The 21,277-nt window shown below is 42.6% G+C and overlaps 1 protein-coding gene across 1 annotated transcript in view; it reads right to left on the reverse strand.

Moving 5' to 3' along the window:
• Positions 1 to 223: 223 nt before the first annotated feature.
• Positions 224 to 21,277, reverse strand: part of GRHL2 (grainyhead like transcription factor 2) — a 50,051-nt gene continuing 28,997 nt past the window's right edge. Inside the window, 7 exon segments of the mRNA XM_088533588.1 lie at positions 224 to 759; positions 2,041 to 2,105; positions 7,280 to 7,365; positions 12,879 to 12,973; positions 13,925 to 13,956; positions 16,084 to 16,220; positions 16,309 to 16,396. Of these exon segments, the coding sequence (XP_088389714.1) occupies positions 645 to 759; positions 2,041 to 2,105; positions 7,280 to 7,365; positions 12,879 to 12,973; positions 13,925 to 13,956; positions 16,084 to 16,220; positions 16,309 to 16,396 (618 nt within the window). The 3' untranslated portion in view covers positions 224 to 644.

The raw sequence follows: 21,277 nt of genomic DNA on the forward strand, positions 1-21,277 counted from the left end.
ATATATTATTGCATATTATAAACATTATATACAAGGCTAAAATGGTTTCTTTACCATTTACTTACAAATGACATTTTTAACTGAATGCCTTACTTACAAGTCCTCATTGCTACATGCTGAGAACTACCGGAGGTATTTGGCAAGACTATACACTACGGGGAGATATGGATCAGTCTGAGCAAGTGAACTGCCAGTCACCTTCCCCATCCTTAGCACTACACCATTTTTGTTTTTGCTATAGTGGAGAGGACTGCTATTAAAGTGATTTACACCAGATTTCTGAAATTGGACCAGCATGGTGCCTTAACATGTTTTAGAATGAGCTTATCCACGCTAAAGCATGGATTAAAACGCTGCATTTCACATTTGCAGTGGGTCATCTGGTTACAAATCTAGGGACTGGTAACTGCTTGTACACTAGAGAGTAAGGAGCAATAAATAAGGGTCCAGGTTATCATGAATGGCCTTGTGCTTGACAAACCCAAGTCTGTAGTCAATGGGTATGCGTGCGCAGAATGGATAATGTTTTCCAAGCAGTCTTGTAACAGTTTCTCTGATCAACGTCTGTCAAGTTCCTGGAGAATCTTCTGCTTTCCAGTAAGGATGAAATGCTGTGGTTCCTTACAGAAGGGCTCTGCCCAGGGTTAGATCTCAGTCAGCGTGACCTTGAAGCCTTCGACCATGCTCTCCATGTGCAGGATGAACGTGTCCTCATTGGAGTAGTGCTCAATAATGTTGTCATCCATGTTTACCAGAATACTGGTGACAAAGGCAAAAATCAGCATTTTTACATACCAAGGAAGTGAAAGGCAAAGCCACACACTCCACTGCATGTGCCCACTGACTAAAAGCAATGGAAGAAGACTCCAGCACATGTCAGAGCAGAGACAAATTACCAAGACCTGCCCCATTGCCCCTTACAGTCTTTGGCTGAGAGGCCGCTACCTGCTGAAGTAGTTAAGGTAGGAGAAATGTCACATCTGGGACTTCCAGATGCTTCATAAGCTGCACGGCAGCTCCCTGGCAGGCCCAGCAAGCTGCTATTCCCCTGGCCTGGCGCCAGCCTGCCCAGATCCATCTCTGTGCTGCTCGCCAGCCCCACAAGAACCTTATACACGAGCCTCCCTGCCCTCCTCCTGCATGATGCGAGTCATTCATAGGGTGAAGCAGAGTAGTTTATGCCTTGCACACTCATTGCAGGCCTCAGAACTAGCTTATATGTGAGAATACTGACACACCATTTCCCATTCTATTTGCTTCGAGGGAATGTATTTTGTTCACTCTTTACCATAAAGACCTTCTTCCCAAAAGCGTAGCACTTGAAACCACTGACAGAAAGAAGCAGCACTTGAAAAGTTTCACCTTTTTTTCACAAGTTAATAAAATCCCTAGACAAAAATAAAAAAGTAAAAAAAAAAAACAAACAAAAGAAATGCTCTAAGCTAGAGCTGCGTGGCTGAAAATAACTGATTGATTTTAAATGGTATTGCTAGAATATTGTGGTTGTTTAGGAGCACAAAAAAAAAATGGAGAGGGTCACATTTATGGCAAGGTTTATGGCCAGCTATTCTAAAACCGCAGCTGTGATTCCCACATCTAATTTAACTCAGTTAGGACTCGGCAGCAAACTGCCTTGACCTTGCCCATCTCTCAGAGTTGGGCAGTGGTCAATTGCCTCCTGGCCTCGCAGGGAAGCCCTCAGTGAACCCACAATAAAGGCTGGGTCTCTCCCGTGCTACAGCCTGCAATGCTATTTGGCATAAAGTCTGCAAAACTGCTTTTATTCTAATTTATTTTTCAAACATAAATTCTGTCCCTTCACAGTAAGCCTATGAATACTGGTCACATGCAGAATGAAAGTTCATGTTTCCTCCTTTGCCACCTCTTGCTGTCTCCACATACAGTAAGACTTTAAGAGTATGGGCTTTATAAAATCAAGAAAAATGATGCTGTAAGCATGACTGGGATCTCTGGATTCTTCTGAAGGAAGCAGCAATACTCCCTAAATAGTGTTAGTTCCTGCTTAGTTCAATTACTTACCCCTTTTTGCTCTTCTTGTAAAGTTTTGCAATCTTTTCGACCGGCAGCCCATATTTCTCAGAGATCTGAAATCACCAGAATAAGAAAATGACATTAAAACTTAGTAAGGAACGGGATGTAACCACATCTCTCTAAACTTGGAGACTAGTTTTCATAGGGTATGAATCACCAAAAAGAATAAAGCAGAAAATACAAGAAAACCTTTGAAGAAAGACTTATGAGGTGATAAATTATCAAGAACAATAAGTACTTTACTGGGATGTCTTGGCACAGCTTTGCAGCAGTGTGTTATTAACTTGTCTGGATGTCCAGTCTGCAGTAAGAGTGTGTGTTGTTCATGGGGATGGTGTCCTTGAGTCCTCAGTCTGAGCCCAGTTTCTTTTCCATATTTTGTCTCTTCTTTAAAAGAACAGTTCCCATGGCTCTTTTTTTTTAACAGAATTGTCACAAAAGGCAAAATAATTATGAACAAGGGACTTTTTGTCAGTGATCAAAGCTCTGCGGTGCTCTACTGTCAACCAAGGTAAGCTTCCTGCTCTTCCTCAGGGAAATGAAGTTGCAGCTGAATAGCTAACTCTCTTCTGCATTAGACAACTGCAATGCACAATTAAAAAACCACTTAAAGCCTGCCAAACACCAGCCACTGTAAAATCCCTTTTTTTTTTTTTTTGATGTTCAGACTGCCTGTGAGAGAACACGTTTTAGAAAGGTTAACTAGACCAATTCTCATGAAATGAAGAACAAAAAGAAAATAACAGGCAAAACTCAGCACCAAGGACAGATTCAAACAGCCAGTACGCCTAGCAAGACTTCGATCCTGACAGACCCAGCATTCTCCAAGAGACAGAATTCATTAGCTATATATTGCCTATACTTATGTAACTGACATCTTACCTAACATACAATTCTGTACTTAAAAAGCACAGCATAACTTCAGGGTTTTGAAGAATCAATAAAACTTTATTCATTGACAAGTTTCCTCTGACCACAATATATATCTGCGGCAACAAACAGAAAGGAAAGGATATATTTAAGGAGTAACTAACAAGATACACTAGATTTGCCCATTCTTTATGTTTTATGCCTCACAGTGAACAACATGCAGAAAAAGTTCAGTTTTGTGAATAGTATTTGCTACTTCAATTTTACTCACACGAGCACATTTCACTGCCCCCCTCGATAAGGCGCTGGAGGTGCTGATTCTAGTCCTGGTTCCATCTCGTCATCTGTTTTGCGGGAGGTCTAACTGAGGCTGCAGGAGTTCCTCGACACTCCCTTCTGCAGGGAGGACTCTGCTTCACACCTTCATGAACAGATTGGCTTCACCCTGCTCGCCTGGTATCTCACACGCGTGTCCTTGCTACTACCAACCTACAAACCCAGGCTTTCTCCCCGTACGCACCGGTGGAAAAGCTTCCCCGAGGAAGACACCCACCCTACGTACTCAGCAGCCTGTGCACTGTCAGCACACTCACACGGCAGAGAAGCCCAAATCCTTGCTCCAAATAAGCACGCACACGTCCCAGTGTTGGGTAGCCTGACCTAATTCTGGCCACTCTGCTTTTCCACAGACAGGACAGGTTGCCCCACCGGCCATTCATGAACAACTGACCCAGGCCATGCTTGCAACACCAAGAGAGGATCCATGGGGCAGGATCCCTGGCAGAAGCCAGCACCTACCTCTCACTAGATGCCCTTCTGTGGGTACCTTGCCTCTCACTCTTCACTTCATTCCTGGCTTCTCCTTGGCCATATTTCCAAGGCTCACTTCCTCCGATTCCTCATTTTGTGCTACCCATGGAAGGTGGCTCCATGTCTTGAGTCCTCTAGGGCACCTATGGGTCTGGCTCTGTCTCAGGATAAATCTTGACTGTCTTAGAGAAGTTCTCAGAGCAACTTTCACATCATCCTTTTATTTCCTCTCTAGCTTTGTTTAGCACGGTCTAGCGGGTAGAATATCAGATAAGCAATCTGATGTTGAACATGGCTTTGATGTAACCCTAAATTTAACCCTTAATTTAAAGGATAATACAAATGTCTCCCTTTTGTTGCAGTTGAAAAAAAGCCTTCATAAAAGGAGTCAGAAGCAAACCGCAACCTGAAACTGCAGGCAATGCCACAACAGCCCTGTGAACATGAGGGAATGTCCGAGCTCGCTCTCTAGGCTGTTAACTCTGGAGCCTAGTGATACTCTAAAGATTATGTCTAAAGGAGGACATTTTTCCCTGATTCCATGCAAATAAACGAGCAGGAAGAAACCTTCCTGTGCCAAGGCTGTTTCACAGCATTCTGCATATTCCGAATGAAACTTTCCTAGGATATTTCAGATATCTAACAAACGCTCCTAACAATTGTTCCTCAAAGTGATTTGGGACTTTGCGACACCATTTTCTAAGAAAGCCACCAGAGGTAGCGCTGGGAAGGCCCTGCCTGTCACACTGCTTCTGACAGGTGTGGGATTTATATAGCATGTAGGGATTAGTGAGCTTTGGGAAAGACTTCCAACTGACTGCATAAGCACATTTCTCAGGGACCCCATGGATTCAGCCAATTATACTACATGTTGAAGCTGTGGAAGCAAGGCTCAAAGTGGGCATATGGAATAGCCTCCCACTCACAAGGCTCAGAAAACAAGTCCCCAGTGCAAATGTGCTAAGTCCCGCTGTAGAATCTGGGAAAGCAGAGTTAGCATCTGCTAGGACATCTCAATTAACACCCTCCTCTGAAGCAGGTTTCTTTCCCACTCAGAAGGAAAATTGCTACTGCCAACCACTGTATAAAACATCTTCTCACCTGCCCCCAGGGAGACTACAATGCAGGAGGAAAAAAAATCTTTATTTGGAATAATTTCTTTTCTCACCTTCCTTTTCCTCCTTCCAATTTTCTGAGAAGAAACTGTACCCTTCCCTCGGGGTGGCTGACGCAGTGACAGCCTTCAAGATGAAATGAGCCAGGTGCCCCTTTGGGCTGCAGGCCACTGGCATGGCAAGGCTGCCTTGTAGCCCACATCTGATTGCAGAAGCCACCAGAAAGACTTCTCCTGCTGGGGTCTGGGAGATGGAAAAGACAACATCTGGGCTGGCTGAGGTATGTAGGAATATGTTTGCCAATTCCTTTCTATGGAATACTGGTGTGTGGCCCTACCTTCACAGATGGGACACATACATAGAAAGGTAAAAAACTGTGGTCTACAGAGGTCTGCTGAACTCACCTGTTACTTTCTAATTGCAGAAAGACATTGGGAGATGCTTGTATTCCCAACTGAGGCTGCCCTCTACAACTTGAATATATATTTTATTCTGCACAGTACAGAACTGTCATAGCAACTGAGAACCACAGATTTAACTTCAATTTGGGTCAGTCTGAGAGCAGGATTTGGAGCTGTTTGGTCAAAGTTTATGATGTTTTGTGACTGACAATTGTTTCAATATTTTTTTGTTGAGCAAGATTGCTGTCTTAAGGAATAAACATATGACCATTTTTTGAGATTCACTCTATCCTTGAAACCAGAGACCTTCAGATATTTTTCAGAAGAAAAGACATCTAAGAAGAGATCTGATTGTTCTTTCGGAAAGTGAGTGTGCAAAAAGAATAAAATAAACAAAATATCTGAGAAATCAATGTCATATTCACAGAAAATCAGGAGAAAGATAAAGATCAGGAAATGTGATAAACAAAAATGTGGATAATTCGCAAACAGAGAAGCAGGATATGATTCAGGGTCAGGGCTGCCTTTTAGACCTGGGGCTATATGATGTTCTAAACGTGTTTCTGAGATCTTAGCATTGAATTTAGAACTCAGAAGTTTAAAATGTGTACAATTACAAAATTATATGATATGCTGAAAAGAATGTAGACAGAATACTTCAGAGTATGCATTTTGACAGCTTTTTGGCATTGATTTATTCACTACATCCTACCAAAGAGAATTAAGGTTTTCTGAATGTGTTCTTTTCAGTGATCTGGGACATTTCACAACAGATCAGATTTCTCTGGTGCTGAAAACATGCCACTGAGTCAGCAGCTGTGCTGACAGAGGTATGCAGCAACCTCTCCTGTCTGCACCAGCTTTCTTAGGCTTTTGAATTACACAGGGGTTGGAAAACAGGCCAGGAGATACACAAAATACTGAAGGTAAAATATTTGTGTCATAGAGCTATAGAAGGATTATAATATACTTTGAATTTCTCTACAAACACAAAATCAAGTCATGTAATTTTTTTATCATGAATCAGAGTGCAGCCTCTTCAAGTAAAACCTGCCTTCTACTGTTTTACTGTTGTTGTTTAACTTTTTTATGTTCTGCCCTGGCCACAATCAGCAAACGACACTGGCAAAGCACCATTCAGGCATTATTATACTGCAGCTGAATATCCTCAGAGAACAGTGATCTGAACAGGTCCTTAAAACAGCTTCATTAATCGTAAGTCTTTTGCTTTGTGCTATTGACCAAACAATGGTAACTCAATCTTTTCTGCTTTCTAAGTGTTTGCTACATGTAACAAGACATTGTAATATTTTTATGGGAGCATAAATATATTATTTTTAGCACTCAGCTGAGCTCTGTGGAGACATTCTCATCCATCACCCATTTTCTCCTACATACAGCCAAGGCTGGAATTGAGCTCAGCTTCCCACACGTCAGTCTCACATTCGTCCCCCACCGAAGCAGGGAGACACATGACTGGTTCCTCACTGTTCCTGAATCAGCCTTCACATCCTACTAACCCACGGCTCACATAAAGAGGATTAAATCTGAAATATCCACTCATGAGTATAGCTAATGGACAACAAGCAGAAAATCATGTCGCAGAAGCAGGCTTCACTCTGGGAGGAGAGCTCTCTGTCAAAAATAGCAATGGACTCGCTGGTAGGCACTACTGGAGACGATTCAACAGGCTTGGAATCGCTGCTGCAGAAAGAGACATTTCTGAAAACAGAGTCTGATTCTCCCCTGTCTCTGACATTTGTTAATTGCTGCCATTCCTCAAGGCTCAGGTCCCCAAAAAAACAGCTCTGCAAGTCTATTTTATATCAGGAACCTACTGACAGTAGCAGTGGATCCGGAACATGCCAGCATTTCAGACAGAGGCATGCTCTAGAAAACCTTGATAAAATACTCTGAATATATTTAAGAGTAATTTCATCTCTATATTATGTTCTATCTCAATAATATATTGAAAATCACAGAATTTGCTTACAACGGAAGATAAAGAATGCGAGGACAACGGACACTTACCGCTTCCATTAGCCCCTTTACTGTGGGTGATTTCAGCATCAAAGCATCAAACACCTCATCTGTCTCCTTCCTCACATACAAAAGCACTGAAACAGAGAAGAGTCAAACTTGCAGTAGGTTCAATCAACTGAACAGGTGAAACAGCCTCCACTGAGTAGAAAGACAAACATCAATCTATGACAGATAAAATAAATGAAGTGCTGAAAATGGTTTGCACCATTAAAATGAAAAGTAATCTCATGTCATCAGCAATCTAAAAGTGGAAGACACATCACGGTTGCTTTGAAAAACAAAAATTTTCTAGCAGATTTAATTTAATGCAAGTAATCTATATCTTCAGAAATTTAAATCTTCATTTATTGAAATAAGGCCCCCGCTGAAAAATCTTGGGCTTTGCTACTGGGGCTCTATCCCTTATGGCAAAAAAACACAAGATGGTCCTTCCTAAACCTATGTCTTGACTTGCACTTCTCCAGGCTTCATCCAAAAGGTTGGCAAAAGACATTCAGGAAAGGTAGGTCTGGTGTGCCTTTAGTCGAGTCTCTGAGAGAAAAAGCAAGGAAACAAAGCAGTACACTGACATGATCACATGGATGACTTTAAACTGCCCAGCTGGAAAATCAGGCATTTGAAAGGATGAGTCCAAAGTCATCTGGGGCTTTCCAGGGCAGCGATTCAAAACCGGCAGATACTCATTTTATTGCAGTGGCTGCCCCTACTCAGGTGCCTTATTGCAACTGGCATTTCCATGCATCTCCACTTCCCCTCCTCAGACAACCTGTCAGATCTCAGGGGTTTTCAGTCATGTTGTCCTACCTATTCTAGCTGTTCTTCTTTTCTTTGTTACTAAGCTTAAGGCTTGTTCAAGATAAAGGTAGGAAACTCGCTGTTTATGTGGCAGAAGCAAAGCACACAGGTACAAAGGGAAATACCATAATTGTGAAGGTGTTTTATGTGTAATCTCGTATTACTCAGGTAAAACTGCAAGTTAAATAACATGTTCTGAAATCAATTTTTTCCCTAAACAAAGTTTTTTCAAATAGCAGCATTGCATGCCAGGGACAAATACAAATGCACTGTTAAATATTTTGTATTTCTGCGGAACAAACTCCATTGGTAATCATTTCTTTTCTGATAGATGGAAAAATATAACTTTTGAAAGCTCTAACCCTTACAGTTCAGAAGATATCCTCACCATATTAGTCAATTTTACAGCAGTTGACATGGAAATAAACTGTGAGAAATAATGGTATTTTTCATACAGAACCAATTCTATGGGAGCTAATTTTCAATTTAAGACTGCAGTAGCATGAACTCTGAGCCATTTGCAGTGAACTGCAGCTTCTTAGCCTATGTTTCCAAACAACTGAAAAAGGTTTAAAATTTGGCTGGTGAGATCAGTTTCCAGGCTTGGTTTACAAACAAGATTACAGGGGCAATGGTGGGTTTTCTTCCTTCTTTAATTTATAAGTGTTAGCCACAAAACTGCTCCCACAAGAAGGAAGAGCCGGATCCTTTATACCACATTTTGGTATGTATTTGGAACCAGCTTGACAGTGCCCTTTTTAAGGTAACAAGCACAGCAGATGAGATAACTTCAGGTCACAACCTAAATAATTGTCAGTATATGAAAAAAAAAAAAAAGAATGGTTATTAAACTTTTTTTGTTTTGACATGTTTACTTGCATGAGCAAGCACTCGCTCAAGCTGCTAGATTTACCTGGACTAACACTTTTATTAATTCAATAATTCTCTTCTTGTGACTAGAAGGCTGCCCTGGGACTCCCAGCCTTTCAAATATCTGGACCATCTGCCAACCTTAATAATTGCAAACATGTATCTGAAAGAAAGAATAATCACTCAGTCTGAGGTTAAGGTTAGGGACGTTACACAATAAAAATGCTGAGCTTTAAATCTCTCTGTTGTGCTTGGCTTGTCAGAGAACATTATGTTGAACGAAAGATCCATTACAAGGATAATGGGGAACCTGACTCACTCTTACACACACAGAGGGACCGGATTAGCAAACATACGGGGGTAGGTGGATTTTTCTTTCTTTCTTTTTTCTTTTCTTTTTTTTTTTCCCCTGACAGGTGCAAAAACCCTGGCTTTGGCTTTGATTCCCTAGGGCACTTTTCCATAAATGACTTCCATGACAATGGTGGCTTAAGAAGTCCCTGTCTCATTCCTGCCCTCACGCTCTGTTATTCCGGCCTGTCTCTATGAATTTTCCTGGACAGTGAACTGTCTCAAAGAGCAGATGCTGTGAAAAAATAACCCTTTTCTGTGGTGGTTCCTCAGACAGATGAGGAAGCCCCACAGACATGTGTGCAGACACCAGAAGGGATGGCTCAGAGGGGAAGCAGGGCCTGGATGTGGCTCAGCAGTCTGGCCACCGAATGCCACGGCATGGCCACGACTGTGACCATGTGACACAGCCAGTACTCATATGCCCTCTGATCCTGCTGTCCCCATGTTCATGTCATCAGAAGTACAGAAGTACTTTAGAAGTACAGATTGCAGTATCTGGAAAAATATGGCTTGTACCAGGCAGCGAGCTATTTTTTGAGAGTAAAAGTCAGATAAATTCAAATTTGTATAATCTCTATACTCCCTAATTTCATTTCTAAACATTCTTGCCAGCAGTGAAAGCCACTGTGCTTCCTAACGTTCTTTTTATGTCAAAAAGAGTTGCGAGAGATAGGGGTCACAAATTTGTATTTAGTTGCCTATAAAGTAGCCACATTTGCAGAATTGCAGAGTGGCAACTCGCTTTGGCTGAAGTCTGGGGAGATTGGTGCAGCTGAGGAGATGTTTGGAAGCTGGGCTACTAAACTGGGGATTTATATGTGGATCTACATTCACAGATAAGAACAGTGCTGACTATCTCTTCAAAAAGGTTAACTGCTTGGCTCTTGATTAACAAATCTGCCCTGGCAGAAAGCAAACAGATATGTGGCAAAAAAGAAAGCAGAAACATGCTGGAACACTAAGACTTTGGATCAGAAGGCACATCTGGGTCCAGGCACTGCTAGTGCCCGAGCCTGACATCATGAGCCCAACCACTAAACTCTTTGAAAAGTGGCCTCTGGAAGGAGATGTGGCATTCAGACAGGGCTGGTAGGCAGCTCTCCTCTTCTGTATTTGGGGTTTTCACTAATTGCACAGGTAGAAATTGTCCAAAGGTACAGAGCGAATAATGCTCTCCATAGGTTCAGTTCAACTAACCGTATGTCTTATGAAACCTGAATATTTTAGAGTATTTTAATTTGACTTTCCTGAGAGACAAAATTTAGGAGGAAAAAAAGAAAAAAAAGCCATTCTTCAGGCTGAGGCTTACAGTGCTGGAAATCTCCCTGGTCTGTAACACAGATGCTAGGCTCAGAATTAATGGGAAAAGTCAATGAAATCTGAAAGGAAAAGTGATTTGAAAACTACCACCAAAAACTCAAAACAGGAAAAGGCCACAAATCTAACCAAGCAACTAGCTATGCTGCACAGCTGGTACAGCTTAACATACTCTACATTTCTGTGTCGGGCACTTGCATCTCCCTCAGAGCTCAAGGAGATGAAAGACAAATTCAAAAGGATGCAGCAAGCTGTGTGAGAACATGAACTTTGTTTTACTGATGGTTTGCAAACGCCTTCAGATCTGCTCTCTTGAGGGTGGCCCATTAATATTTTCCCTTCCACTGGATGGTATTACAACTAGATCCAAGAGGCAGAGGTAAAACTGCACAAGGCAACACCACGCACCACTTCAGTTCTTCATATCTTTGCGTTACCTTCCCTTTAATATATGTTTTCATACACCAGATATGTTCTGTATTACGTATTATACCAATGCCCATCTGTATCAGCCCTCTTCAGTTATAAATTTTGCGCTACCAAACAATTTGGGCAGAAAAAAAAAAGGCTTTTAGCATGGCTCAGCCTGGTAAAAATGGCAGAACATTTCATTATCTGTCTGGTGACTTCTGTGGCAAAGATGGTCAAACAGGTAGCTTCAGTTGAGCCACTTCCATTGGGACAATCCCAGCTGTGGGGCTCCTGACGGCAGGAAGTTCAGCAGGGCAAAGGCCAGGCTGGAAGGGCCTTGGCTGCCTGCCAGCACAGTCCACGCTGCGAGAAGCACTGAACAGGAAGGGGATGTAAAAGCATCCTCCAGCTTCCCTGATTCCATCCATGCCTCTGCTGGATTTAATTACTTAACATAGTCTTGTCACTAGTCGAAAAACACTTTTTCTTTCCAATCTTCCCCCTTGAAATGGTTGCGATTCCTGGATGATATTAAAACAGTTTATCAGAGTAAAGGAGAGGAATAATCAAAGCAAACTGATCTCTCCCTGCAAGCAGCTCTCCATGCTTCTAGCTGGGAAAGTGCAGGAAAAGGTTCTTTACACAGCTGTTGTGGCTGTCTCCTTCTGGCAGATGGAGGCCACGCTGATCAGGTGAATTTGGCCAGGGTTCTGGGACAACCACAATCTATGGCCAATGCTGGCTTTAAGTAATTAATTGAAGATTAAATTAAAAGATAATGCCAACATTTATTTCATGGAGATATATGCCTCCATGCTTGGTACCTTGCATGGTTCATGGGCACCATTCTAATCAACAAAGAAACTCTGCAAGTGCAGGGTAATGGGAAGTTGTTCCTAAGGAGGCTTAAGAGTGGCCTAGCTGAGAACAGTTGAGTTCACCTCTGTGGTTCGTTGCTTTGCTGTCTCACAAGGTGATGAGTCACCCTCAAAATGTCTCCCAGACTGAGTTATATAAGCTGTTCATGCCCCTGGAGTCTCCATTGAACTTACATGACAGAACTGCAGAGACTGAAGAAATGACAAATACTCTCCAGAGTGTCTAGCAGAAGTAGTGCAAGAAGTGATCACCTAAATGTCACTGCTCCTGTGCTGCATGGGTGGGATGTGACTGTATGCAACACAGAGAGGGGACCAAACCACCATACGCTCATCCTTACCCTGACTGCAAAGTTGGATACTTTACCTAAATCATAGCTTGATTGCTATTCCAGTTAACCTGCATTGTAGCAGACTGGTAAACAGCAGCTCACCTAATACAGAACATGAAACGTGAGTGTGGTAATGTCACTTAGGGCAGTAACAAACAGCTAAGGGAAACAAATGCTTAAACACTTCAGTTAGGTCTGCTGGAGGACATCTGACCATGCCTTAACTTTCTCATTGGGCAGGAAAGTTGTGAGATGTTATTCAGATTCATCTCACTCTGTAGTCTGCACTTGTCTGTGCTCAGTCTCTGTATTTGACCCTCAAATACAACCTCTTTGTATTTGTATTTTCTATCTTTTCTATATTTTATACAAACTTGTTTATTCATCCCTTCTTGAGAGAGTATACAACCTGTTTTCTCTTTATTGGCTGCTTTAAAATTATTACTAGCATTTGGTAAAATGTTTTCTTTCATACTAACAGGTATTATGCCAATAATTCTGGCATCGACGTCTTACTCCACAGTTGCACTAGTATCAAGCAACCAACTTGGTTTGAGCCAACCTACCCTTCGCTGATTGAGGGCATGAATCCCCGAGCTTTATTTTTAACTCTTGAGAACTGACTCTTACCTCTTTTCAGACCTTCTTCTTTCATCTGCTTCAAAGGCGATGGGCCAAACTCCTCCTCCACAGGCCGGAACATCCTTTTGACGAGGACACTGCTACTAGAAAACACACCACACAAACCATGTCAGGGCAAAGCTGCCTCCTGACAAGACAGGAGACATCTGCCATAGATATGGCTTACTTTGTACTCTGGCAAACAGGCCACCAGCTACTCAAGTAACAACAGACCCAAAACTGCAAGGATTTCTCTCTTCATGCTTATCTGAACTCTCCAAGCCTCTCGAATTGCCCAGACTGACCGATAGGGACAGGTGACAGGAAAACCCACTCCTAAGCTGCATATGAGTTGGAAAACTCAAAGGCCCGTAACTCCTTAAATGTTTATGGAAGAAGAAGGAAAAGAAGTAAGAGCTAAGGAAGGAGGTAAACCCACATTTCAGCATGGATTCACCTTCACCATCCTGGGTCACCCTGGGACAAGGAGACAGCCTCAGGATTTCTGAAACAGCCAAGACCTTGCAAGCCTGCGAGCTCAGAAGGGGCAGCAAAGGGGATCAAGACCAGCAGGCCACCGGGACACGCAGTGCCAGGGAGCTGCTGTCCCCAGGCTGCTGCCACCGCAGCCCCTCGGCACCCGGAGCAGGTCATAGACACATATATACATATATACACAGTATATGCACATGTGCGGCTGAGCAGCTGCCAAATTTCAGTGCTTTATGGAAGAGTTCCTGGACAGATTGCTTTTGAACTGATTTTCCAAAGTTTATATAAAAGTTGTTTTATTATCAAATACACTGTCCTCCCCCTATATTGAACTGTTTTACTTGAAAATGTACAAATAAAAGGAGATTATAAAAAGCCAGTTCACATGCAGGAAAAAAAAATAACATAAAAGAAACTTCTACCAGTTCTACATGCTATGCAGCTACATAGAAGAATATGAAGGGAGAGGGAGAAAGGAATCTAGTTTGTTTCGGGGTTTTGAGTCTGTTTTCTAAGGCTTTGGACTGCTAACTGTAAAATTTGCTCAACAATAAACGTCTTACCCTTCTCTCTCATCATCTGTATTGTAGTAAACCTAGAAAAATAGAAAAAAAAAATTATTCCCAGAGCTCAGACACCTGCTGCAGGGTAACTTCAAAAGGGAGAAAAGACAACAACAGATTTGCATCATCTATTCATCTATTAAAAACCCCTTTCCTTCTATAAAACAAAACATCCATATTTCTAATGGTGATCTGGAGAAAGTGCAGCTTAGAAAAACTGCTGTTGAATATTGCCTAATGGAAACACCTCACAGCATTGTGACACACTGTCCTCTCTGGCTTATAGCATTTTTTCAATTATTTCACAATCCTGTAAATCAGATCACTTTTCACCTAAATTACCTTTAATATGACTTAAGCCACAACACTCACCAGCTTTTATATGTATTCAATGCTGTCTGAAAAACCTAATTAAACCAGAAAGGCCAATATTAACTACAAACCTAATGGAAATCTCATCACTAATAGTACAGATGATATATATCTATTTTGCACATGCTGTGGATAGCTAGATGTAAGAAGTTCAGGACCTTGTTCAGTGTAAATCAGCATAATTCACATTCACTGAGACCAAATTTACAACAGCAGAAAATGTGGCTAATCTTTGCAGCAGAGGTACAAAACCACAGTCCATGTGGAAAGCTTTACAAAACAGTCTGACAAATTCCCCACAGTATGCCATGCACATGGACAAATATCCAGACTCATGCTGGCATAATTCAGATCAAAATTCAGTGAATTTGGTATTCCCTGGGACCTCAATGCCTAGCCAGAGAGGCCTTTAAACTCTGAACCCCTCATACGAGGAAAATAGTTCAGAGGTGTATTTGCAAATCTGAACTCACAATTCCAAGTCCAGGTGCTGAAAGTAGCTGCAGAGCACTGGCATAATAAACCATTTTTCCACTCAGAAATATCAAACACAACTGAAAAGTTCAGGGTAACACAAATGTTGATATTGCAGCCTACACAGAATTAGACGTCAGGACTGAACATGGCCTAAGAGCTAAGAGCAAACCAGTTATTTTCCAGTTAGTTTAGAAAATTATTAACAGGATTCCATGCACTACGATATGCCTCCATCTTCTTCTGTTTTGAGACAAATCCACATTCTGATTTGAAAGTCATGAGGACAGAAGGTACCTAGCACTGCCATGTGAGTGGGAGTCTTTCCATTTTTGGAGAGTAAGTCAGTGACAGCTGGGACTGCAACGTCTGCAGTCTTTCTGCTTTGCTCTACCACAATGCTTTAAAATAATGGCAATTCAAACTTAGTATCACTTAGTCTTCATTACTTTTATATTTTATAGAAGATGCATATAAAATTTGATCATCGAGAACCTGTCTTTATAAACACACACACAAATATCTCAACTCTACTCTCTGAATGCATAATAAATAGCAAGTTCATATAAAAAAAAAGGCAGAACTGATGCTAAATTCAGGTCTGCAGTTTCCCCCTAAGCAATAAAGTAGGTCTTCAAAGTCAAGTCAGCAACGACTTTGTCACTGGTAATAATGACTCCATGACTTCAGCAGCGTGTCACTACTGACCGTTAGAAGTAGCATGGTACATTTTTATTTCCTCTACTACATTTTGGAGTCCAAATATATTCTTCTAATGAATTATCAGATCTATAGGTGGTGCCTACAGAAACATGTGGTAGTGTTTACATTTATAATGAGCTGGACCTCATTATACATTTAAGACTGGTCCTTGTTTTCAACCATCACAGGGAGGGGGGACCTCTTCTACCACAAGGTGGCACTTTATTTCATCAAGTCAACTAGTATTTTCAAAGAAAAAAGATTTTCTGTCAGGCACAAATCCATCTCCTACTTCAAAAATATTGATTATTTTTTCCATTCTTTCTTCTTAGCAGAATAATGACAAAACCAAAACAAAACATAAAGCAGTCCATTATTAATGAACTATAAATGTCTTTTTCATGCCCAGAACTAGGAAAAGCATTTGTTTATTAGGTCTTTGCTAAGTGTTTTTGTGCACTCTATGCCGGCCTAGTCAAGAGCCACTTTTACCAAAACTGACAGCTGAAATAGTCACCAGGGACAGTGCTTTCTTTCTGTAAAACATGACTCAAAACCTGCACCCGAGCTGCAGGTGGATACCTGCTCATCTCATTATTCTTATTTCCTACCTGTCCAGTTCTTTGCAGGTTTCCAAAATGAACATCTGGAATGAAAAGAACGGGCTGGGAATCCAGATCAGTCATCGTTTTGAAGAAGGTGATATCGCTCTTTTTTTGCAGAGGGAGAGCACTCAGCTTCCCTTCAGCTGTTGGGAAGACCACAGAGTTATTCAGTTATGACACAAGGCATATTAAGCAGACTTAGGCCAGACGAGAAGGGCTTGTCTTACTCACAGTTACTACACGGGGCCTGAGATGCCTGGCCTTTGCCTTTCTTCCTGTTCTGCTTCCTCTCTTCATCACGGATTTTCCTTTCTGCTCCCTGATGCAAAAAAAAATACAAGGCAGAGGTATTACCCTAGGGGGAACCCACGTGAGCATCAGCCCCTGCAGGGCCTGGAATTGCAGCGCCTGGCACGCTGGAAATGCCAAAACCTGGGCGAGCCCAATATCCTGAAACTCGCCACGGAAGCCTGGGCATGCGGGAGGCCGGCCAGCTGCGGGTGCCAGGGCTGCTGAGCCACACGGATCCGCCGGCACCCATGGAGCCGGCTGACAGCCCGGCAGGACACGGGAGCCGCCACACGGGCGGCTGGCGGCAGCGCCGGAGCCAGCGCTCCCCACGTTACGTGCTGGGAGAGGGCCCTGCAGCTCTGCTCTCGCCTTAGATCAAGCCCACGCTAAGCGTTTCCTAAACTCGCCTCCACCCACCTGCCTTGGGGTGGGCCTGCCCCGTAGCAGCCAGCTTTGAGAAGGCCTTTGAGATCTTCCAATGCCAGAAGGCTACATGAACTTGCCAATAACACAAGGGCTCCTACAGCATTTCAAACAGGCAGAAGTCCTCAAGAAACTTGAAAGCAATGGAGCACTGCCCGATGAGACCCCAAGAACTCCTGGGAAGTTGCAGGCTTCTGTTATGTAAATATATGTCCAACAAGTTTAGAAAATAAAACTCGTTACTGACATAAAAAGCAGCAACACCTCCTTTGAAGTTCTAATTTACTTTTTAAATACGAATATAATCACGTTGTGAAGACTATTAAAGATCCCTATGCTCACAGCCAGACAGCATGTAAGAACTAAAGATTTTTTTCCAACTTAAATTTAGAAGCTTCTTTAAAAGAAAATGGGGAGGAGGGAAGCAAAGTCAGAAATATCCATTCATGACCGCAAAGCTCATCTATGAGCCAATGCTCTGAGACTGAAAAAAATACAAGGAAAGATGGACTCCTGGTTGTTATCTATCAATGGATTTCCAGAGGTTGAAACAGGTGGAGGAAAAAACATCCCTTTAAAGAGATGTCTGCTAGGAACAAGGCGTCTAGCAGGAACACTGGCTTCACAAGCCAGGTCACACTGGTCTCAACCTCAGAAGTTGCCCAAGTTCCGGGAGATCCAGTTATGTCCTTAGGTGCCAAAACTGGCACTTCTATGGGCACATCGCTATTTTTGAAGGCCTCCTGTTCTTTGACAGAAGAGGAAGAGCTTTGCCTCACCGCTCTGCCACGAGGAAGGCGTGCGCCTGGGAGCACTGTGCTGCACAGCAGCGTCCTTGCCTTGCCGGGCAGCCCTGCCTTTCTGTTTTGCAGCTCCGATGACGCTCAGGTAGACGGGTGAACGTGCAGAGGATTTTTCCACACAGCCAGGAGCGTGAGTTTCCCCTCAGGAAAGTAAGAGCTGAGAGGGACTGGGCCTTCTGTACGTGACAGAAGGCATGTTTTGCTGCCTTCCTTTGATAATCTCTGTAACCAGGAACCTGGGAAGGTGCCACAGCGTTGTCTCCTTGAACCGAGTTCACCAAGTCACCGGGGATGCAGGCAACCCCTGAGCACGAAGCCGCCCCCGGCGCCACAGGGACCTGTGGCAGCGTGAGGCGCCCGCGCCCTCGCGCCGCCGAGCTGCCCCCGCGGCTCCGCCACCCGCCGTCCAGGAGCAAAACCCAGGCTGGGAACTTCAGCTGATCCAAGACATGCTCGTTCTGCAAGGCTGTAATTCACCTGGGGCCACGTCCTACAAGCCGGGAAGCAGTTCAGCTCCAGCCCAGCCGCGTCTCACCCCAGTAAGGACTACCATGGCTATAAGGCCCACGCGAATGCGTTTTTCTAGATCAAGCTCAATGTATTTTTTTCCATAGGAACTTAAGGAAAAATTTCTTAACAGTGAGGGTGACAGGGCACTGGAACAGGCTGCCCAGAGAGGTTGTGGAGTCTCCTTCTCTGGAGATCTTCAAAACCCGCTTGGACGCAGTCCTGTGCCCCGTGCTCTAGGTGTCCCTGCGTATGCAGGGGGGTTGGATTAGATGATCTCTAGAGGTCCCTTCCAACCCTAAGCATTCTATGATTCTATGATTCTATGATTCTATTTCACATTTGATAAGACAGGCCTACAGACTACAGCTTTCTTCTCTCTAGAGCTGAAGACTGGTTGGCGATTAAATATGCTCCGCATCCCATAATATTTTTTAGTTTTCACTATTACTATGCATATTGAAGACTAGAGGCCAGGAATGGCATATACTCAAAACAACAAGCAGTTTTCCCTGAGTAAAGAAAACAGGATTAATTTGGAAGAACAATGTCATGGTATTTGCCAAGTCAAATGCTGCTGCTTCTTTTCAGCAAAGCTAATCACATAGAGAAAATGAAATGTCTCCAAGTTGCTAGTTCTTCCCTACCCTGTGTTTAAAGTATTTTGCAACATATAAATATAAATAGCCCTGGTAGCAAGTTTCCCTGACAACCCACATAAGGAATAAAAATAATATTCCCTTATGATAAAACAGCACAAGTGATCCACACATGATAAAAAGACTACAAGGGCAGAGAGAATTAGCACTGAGAAAACAAGATGAGCACCACAACAGTTGATCTGAAGACTGCCCACTGGAAAAGAAACACGGACCAAAGATTGGAGAATGAATCAGGAGCAAACTAGCAATTACAACCTTTGCAGCCTTTATATCCATTCACTTATGTTGCATAAAGCACATGTTTGATCTGAGTCTGGGTTGCTCTCTAACTAATATGCAAAAGAATAGTAAATTTAAGTAACTGCCTGAACAGATACTGACAAAACTGCTAAATGCAGATTTAGTTCTTCAAGGATGCTCTTTCATAGCAGTTATGCTGTGTTTCAGCCAAAGGACATTAATCGGGTGCTTTTCTTAAAAATTAGACACATGTACCTGTAATTTAACCAAGTTATTATATAAACACTACTACTAGCCCTAAAGAGGCACCATCACCATAGAAAGACCATTTATAATGATAATATAGATACTATCATTAGTAGTAGATAGCATAATGCTAGATATATCAGATACAGAAACATCTTTTCTTTCATGTTTCAAACTTAGATAAGCATCTAAGATTAAAACAAATCAGGCACTTTCCCCATGAATTTCTCTTTACATCTGTTGGACTGAGGCACAACGATGCAATGTATACTTTGAAAATGTGCAAAAATCATTTGATGTTTGTTCTTTTTTAAAACGGTCCATAATACTTTTCTAGTTAAGTGTGACAAACAGTAGGGCAAGAACACGAGGGCTTTTACCACATGGGCAGTAAGTCCTATCTTGGTCACTAGAGGGCAAATAACGGACTTGGAAGAGAAACTGAGCCAGGGACCCTCCTTTTAGCACCTCGTCGACCAGTGACCGCCTGTTATTTTTGGGGGGCAAAGGATAAGGATACGTGCCCAGCAGCTCTCTCTCTCGGTGCACTGTGAATTTTTCCAGCTGTTTCGGGAGGTGGGATAGAGCATCCCGAGCAGCGAGGCCTCGCAGTAAATCACGAGCCGGGGCCGCTGCGCGCACGGGACGGCTCCGTGCAGGCAGGAACGTAGCCACGCAGCTTGGTTCGCACCTGAGCTTGCATCTCCAAACATTTAATCACACACTAAAGCATTGTGACTACCTGAGTCAGTAGAGAGGCACACAGCTGAGCAGAGCTTTGGGCCTCGGGCTCCTTCAACAGTGCCAACCGGCACAAACTGCCATGTGAACTGACCAAGATAATTGTCATTCATTTTCAGCACTGCACCAAGTCAGAAAGCCCTGTGTGCACGTGTGTATACATCTGTATTATACAGATACATATCCCTTTACCAATCCCCTTGAGTCCTCCAGTTCCCACTTTCAGTGTAGTTTTGATGTTCTTAACACTTTATCCTTGTGATCTTTTTCTCTTACTACGAGACAGTTTTGATTAAAAGTCTCAACACTCATTTCGTGCTTCCTGTTCAGCGAATCTGAAATACCAATTAAGTCAATAGAGGCAATGAACATGTATTAGTCAAAATCTCTGGCAGTTGCGTCTTATGGCCATCCTGGATGAGTTTGTGCTCTGAATTTATTTCCCTTTTTTAAAAAGATGATTCAGAATTTTCTAACTGCTTTTCCGTAACAGGTAAGTGAAAACATCTTGTTACTTGATACCAATTAAATAACCAGAGCTTCAAATCTCTGTAAATATTTGACATTGAAAGTTACAATTAAAAACATAACATTTTGGTTGCAGGAAGACCTCACCGCATACATTCATATTCCTTATTTTCAAAACTTTTTCTCCAGTAATATAACTGATTAGCCCTCAAGATCCTGTCAAGACAGCAATAAGGGAATTAACTGAAAAAGGGGAAGGAGCAGCAGCAAGAGAGCTGGAACAGATGAACTCTTACCCTTTCTTTAGAAGTTAATGCTATGTATTGCCTGGGGCACGGCCTTTTGCTTTTCTATTCTCATCTGTAAGATGGGAAAACTAATTTGGATAACTTTCATAGTCACTTAAACACACACAGGCTCCCGAATTCTTGAACCTTGACTAGAATCTCAGCATCTACTGCTGCTTTCTGCTTCAGAAAATCTTTCCCAGAGGGATTAAGTTCATTGGCTGTCAGTTGTAAAGTATAAGTGAAAAGTGGTCTCACTTAAGAATCATCACTGAGATAAAATTTTTGAGCAATTGTTTCTACTTGGTGGTACTTACAGCTAGTCATGACATTGTCAAACTCACTTAAGCTGTGATCTGTTCTGAAACTGAAGAATACTGCCAAAGAAGAAGCTGAAGAATACCAGTTTCCACAAAGTGGGGTAGCCCACTGTGAAAGGACCAAAAAGATGAAAGTTTGCAAAAGAAGGAGCAGTAAAAAAGAAAATGTTGCTGAACCACAAAATGTGGAGGATGAAGGAAGGAGGGAAGGA

The sequence above is a fragment of the Tinamus guttatus genome, unplaced genomic scaffold (genome assembly GCF_059628265.1).
Source record: "Tinamus guttatus ecotype Peru unplaced genomic scaffold, ASM5962826v1 Tinamus_guttatus_pri_ptg000510l, whole genome shotgun sequence".
NCBI lineage: Eukaryota > Metazoa > Chordata > Aves > Tinamiformes > Tinamidae > Tinamus > Tinamus guttatus.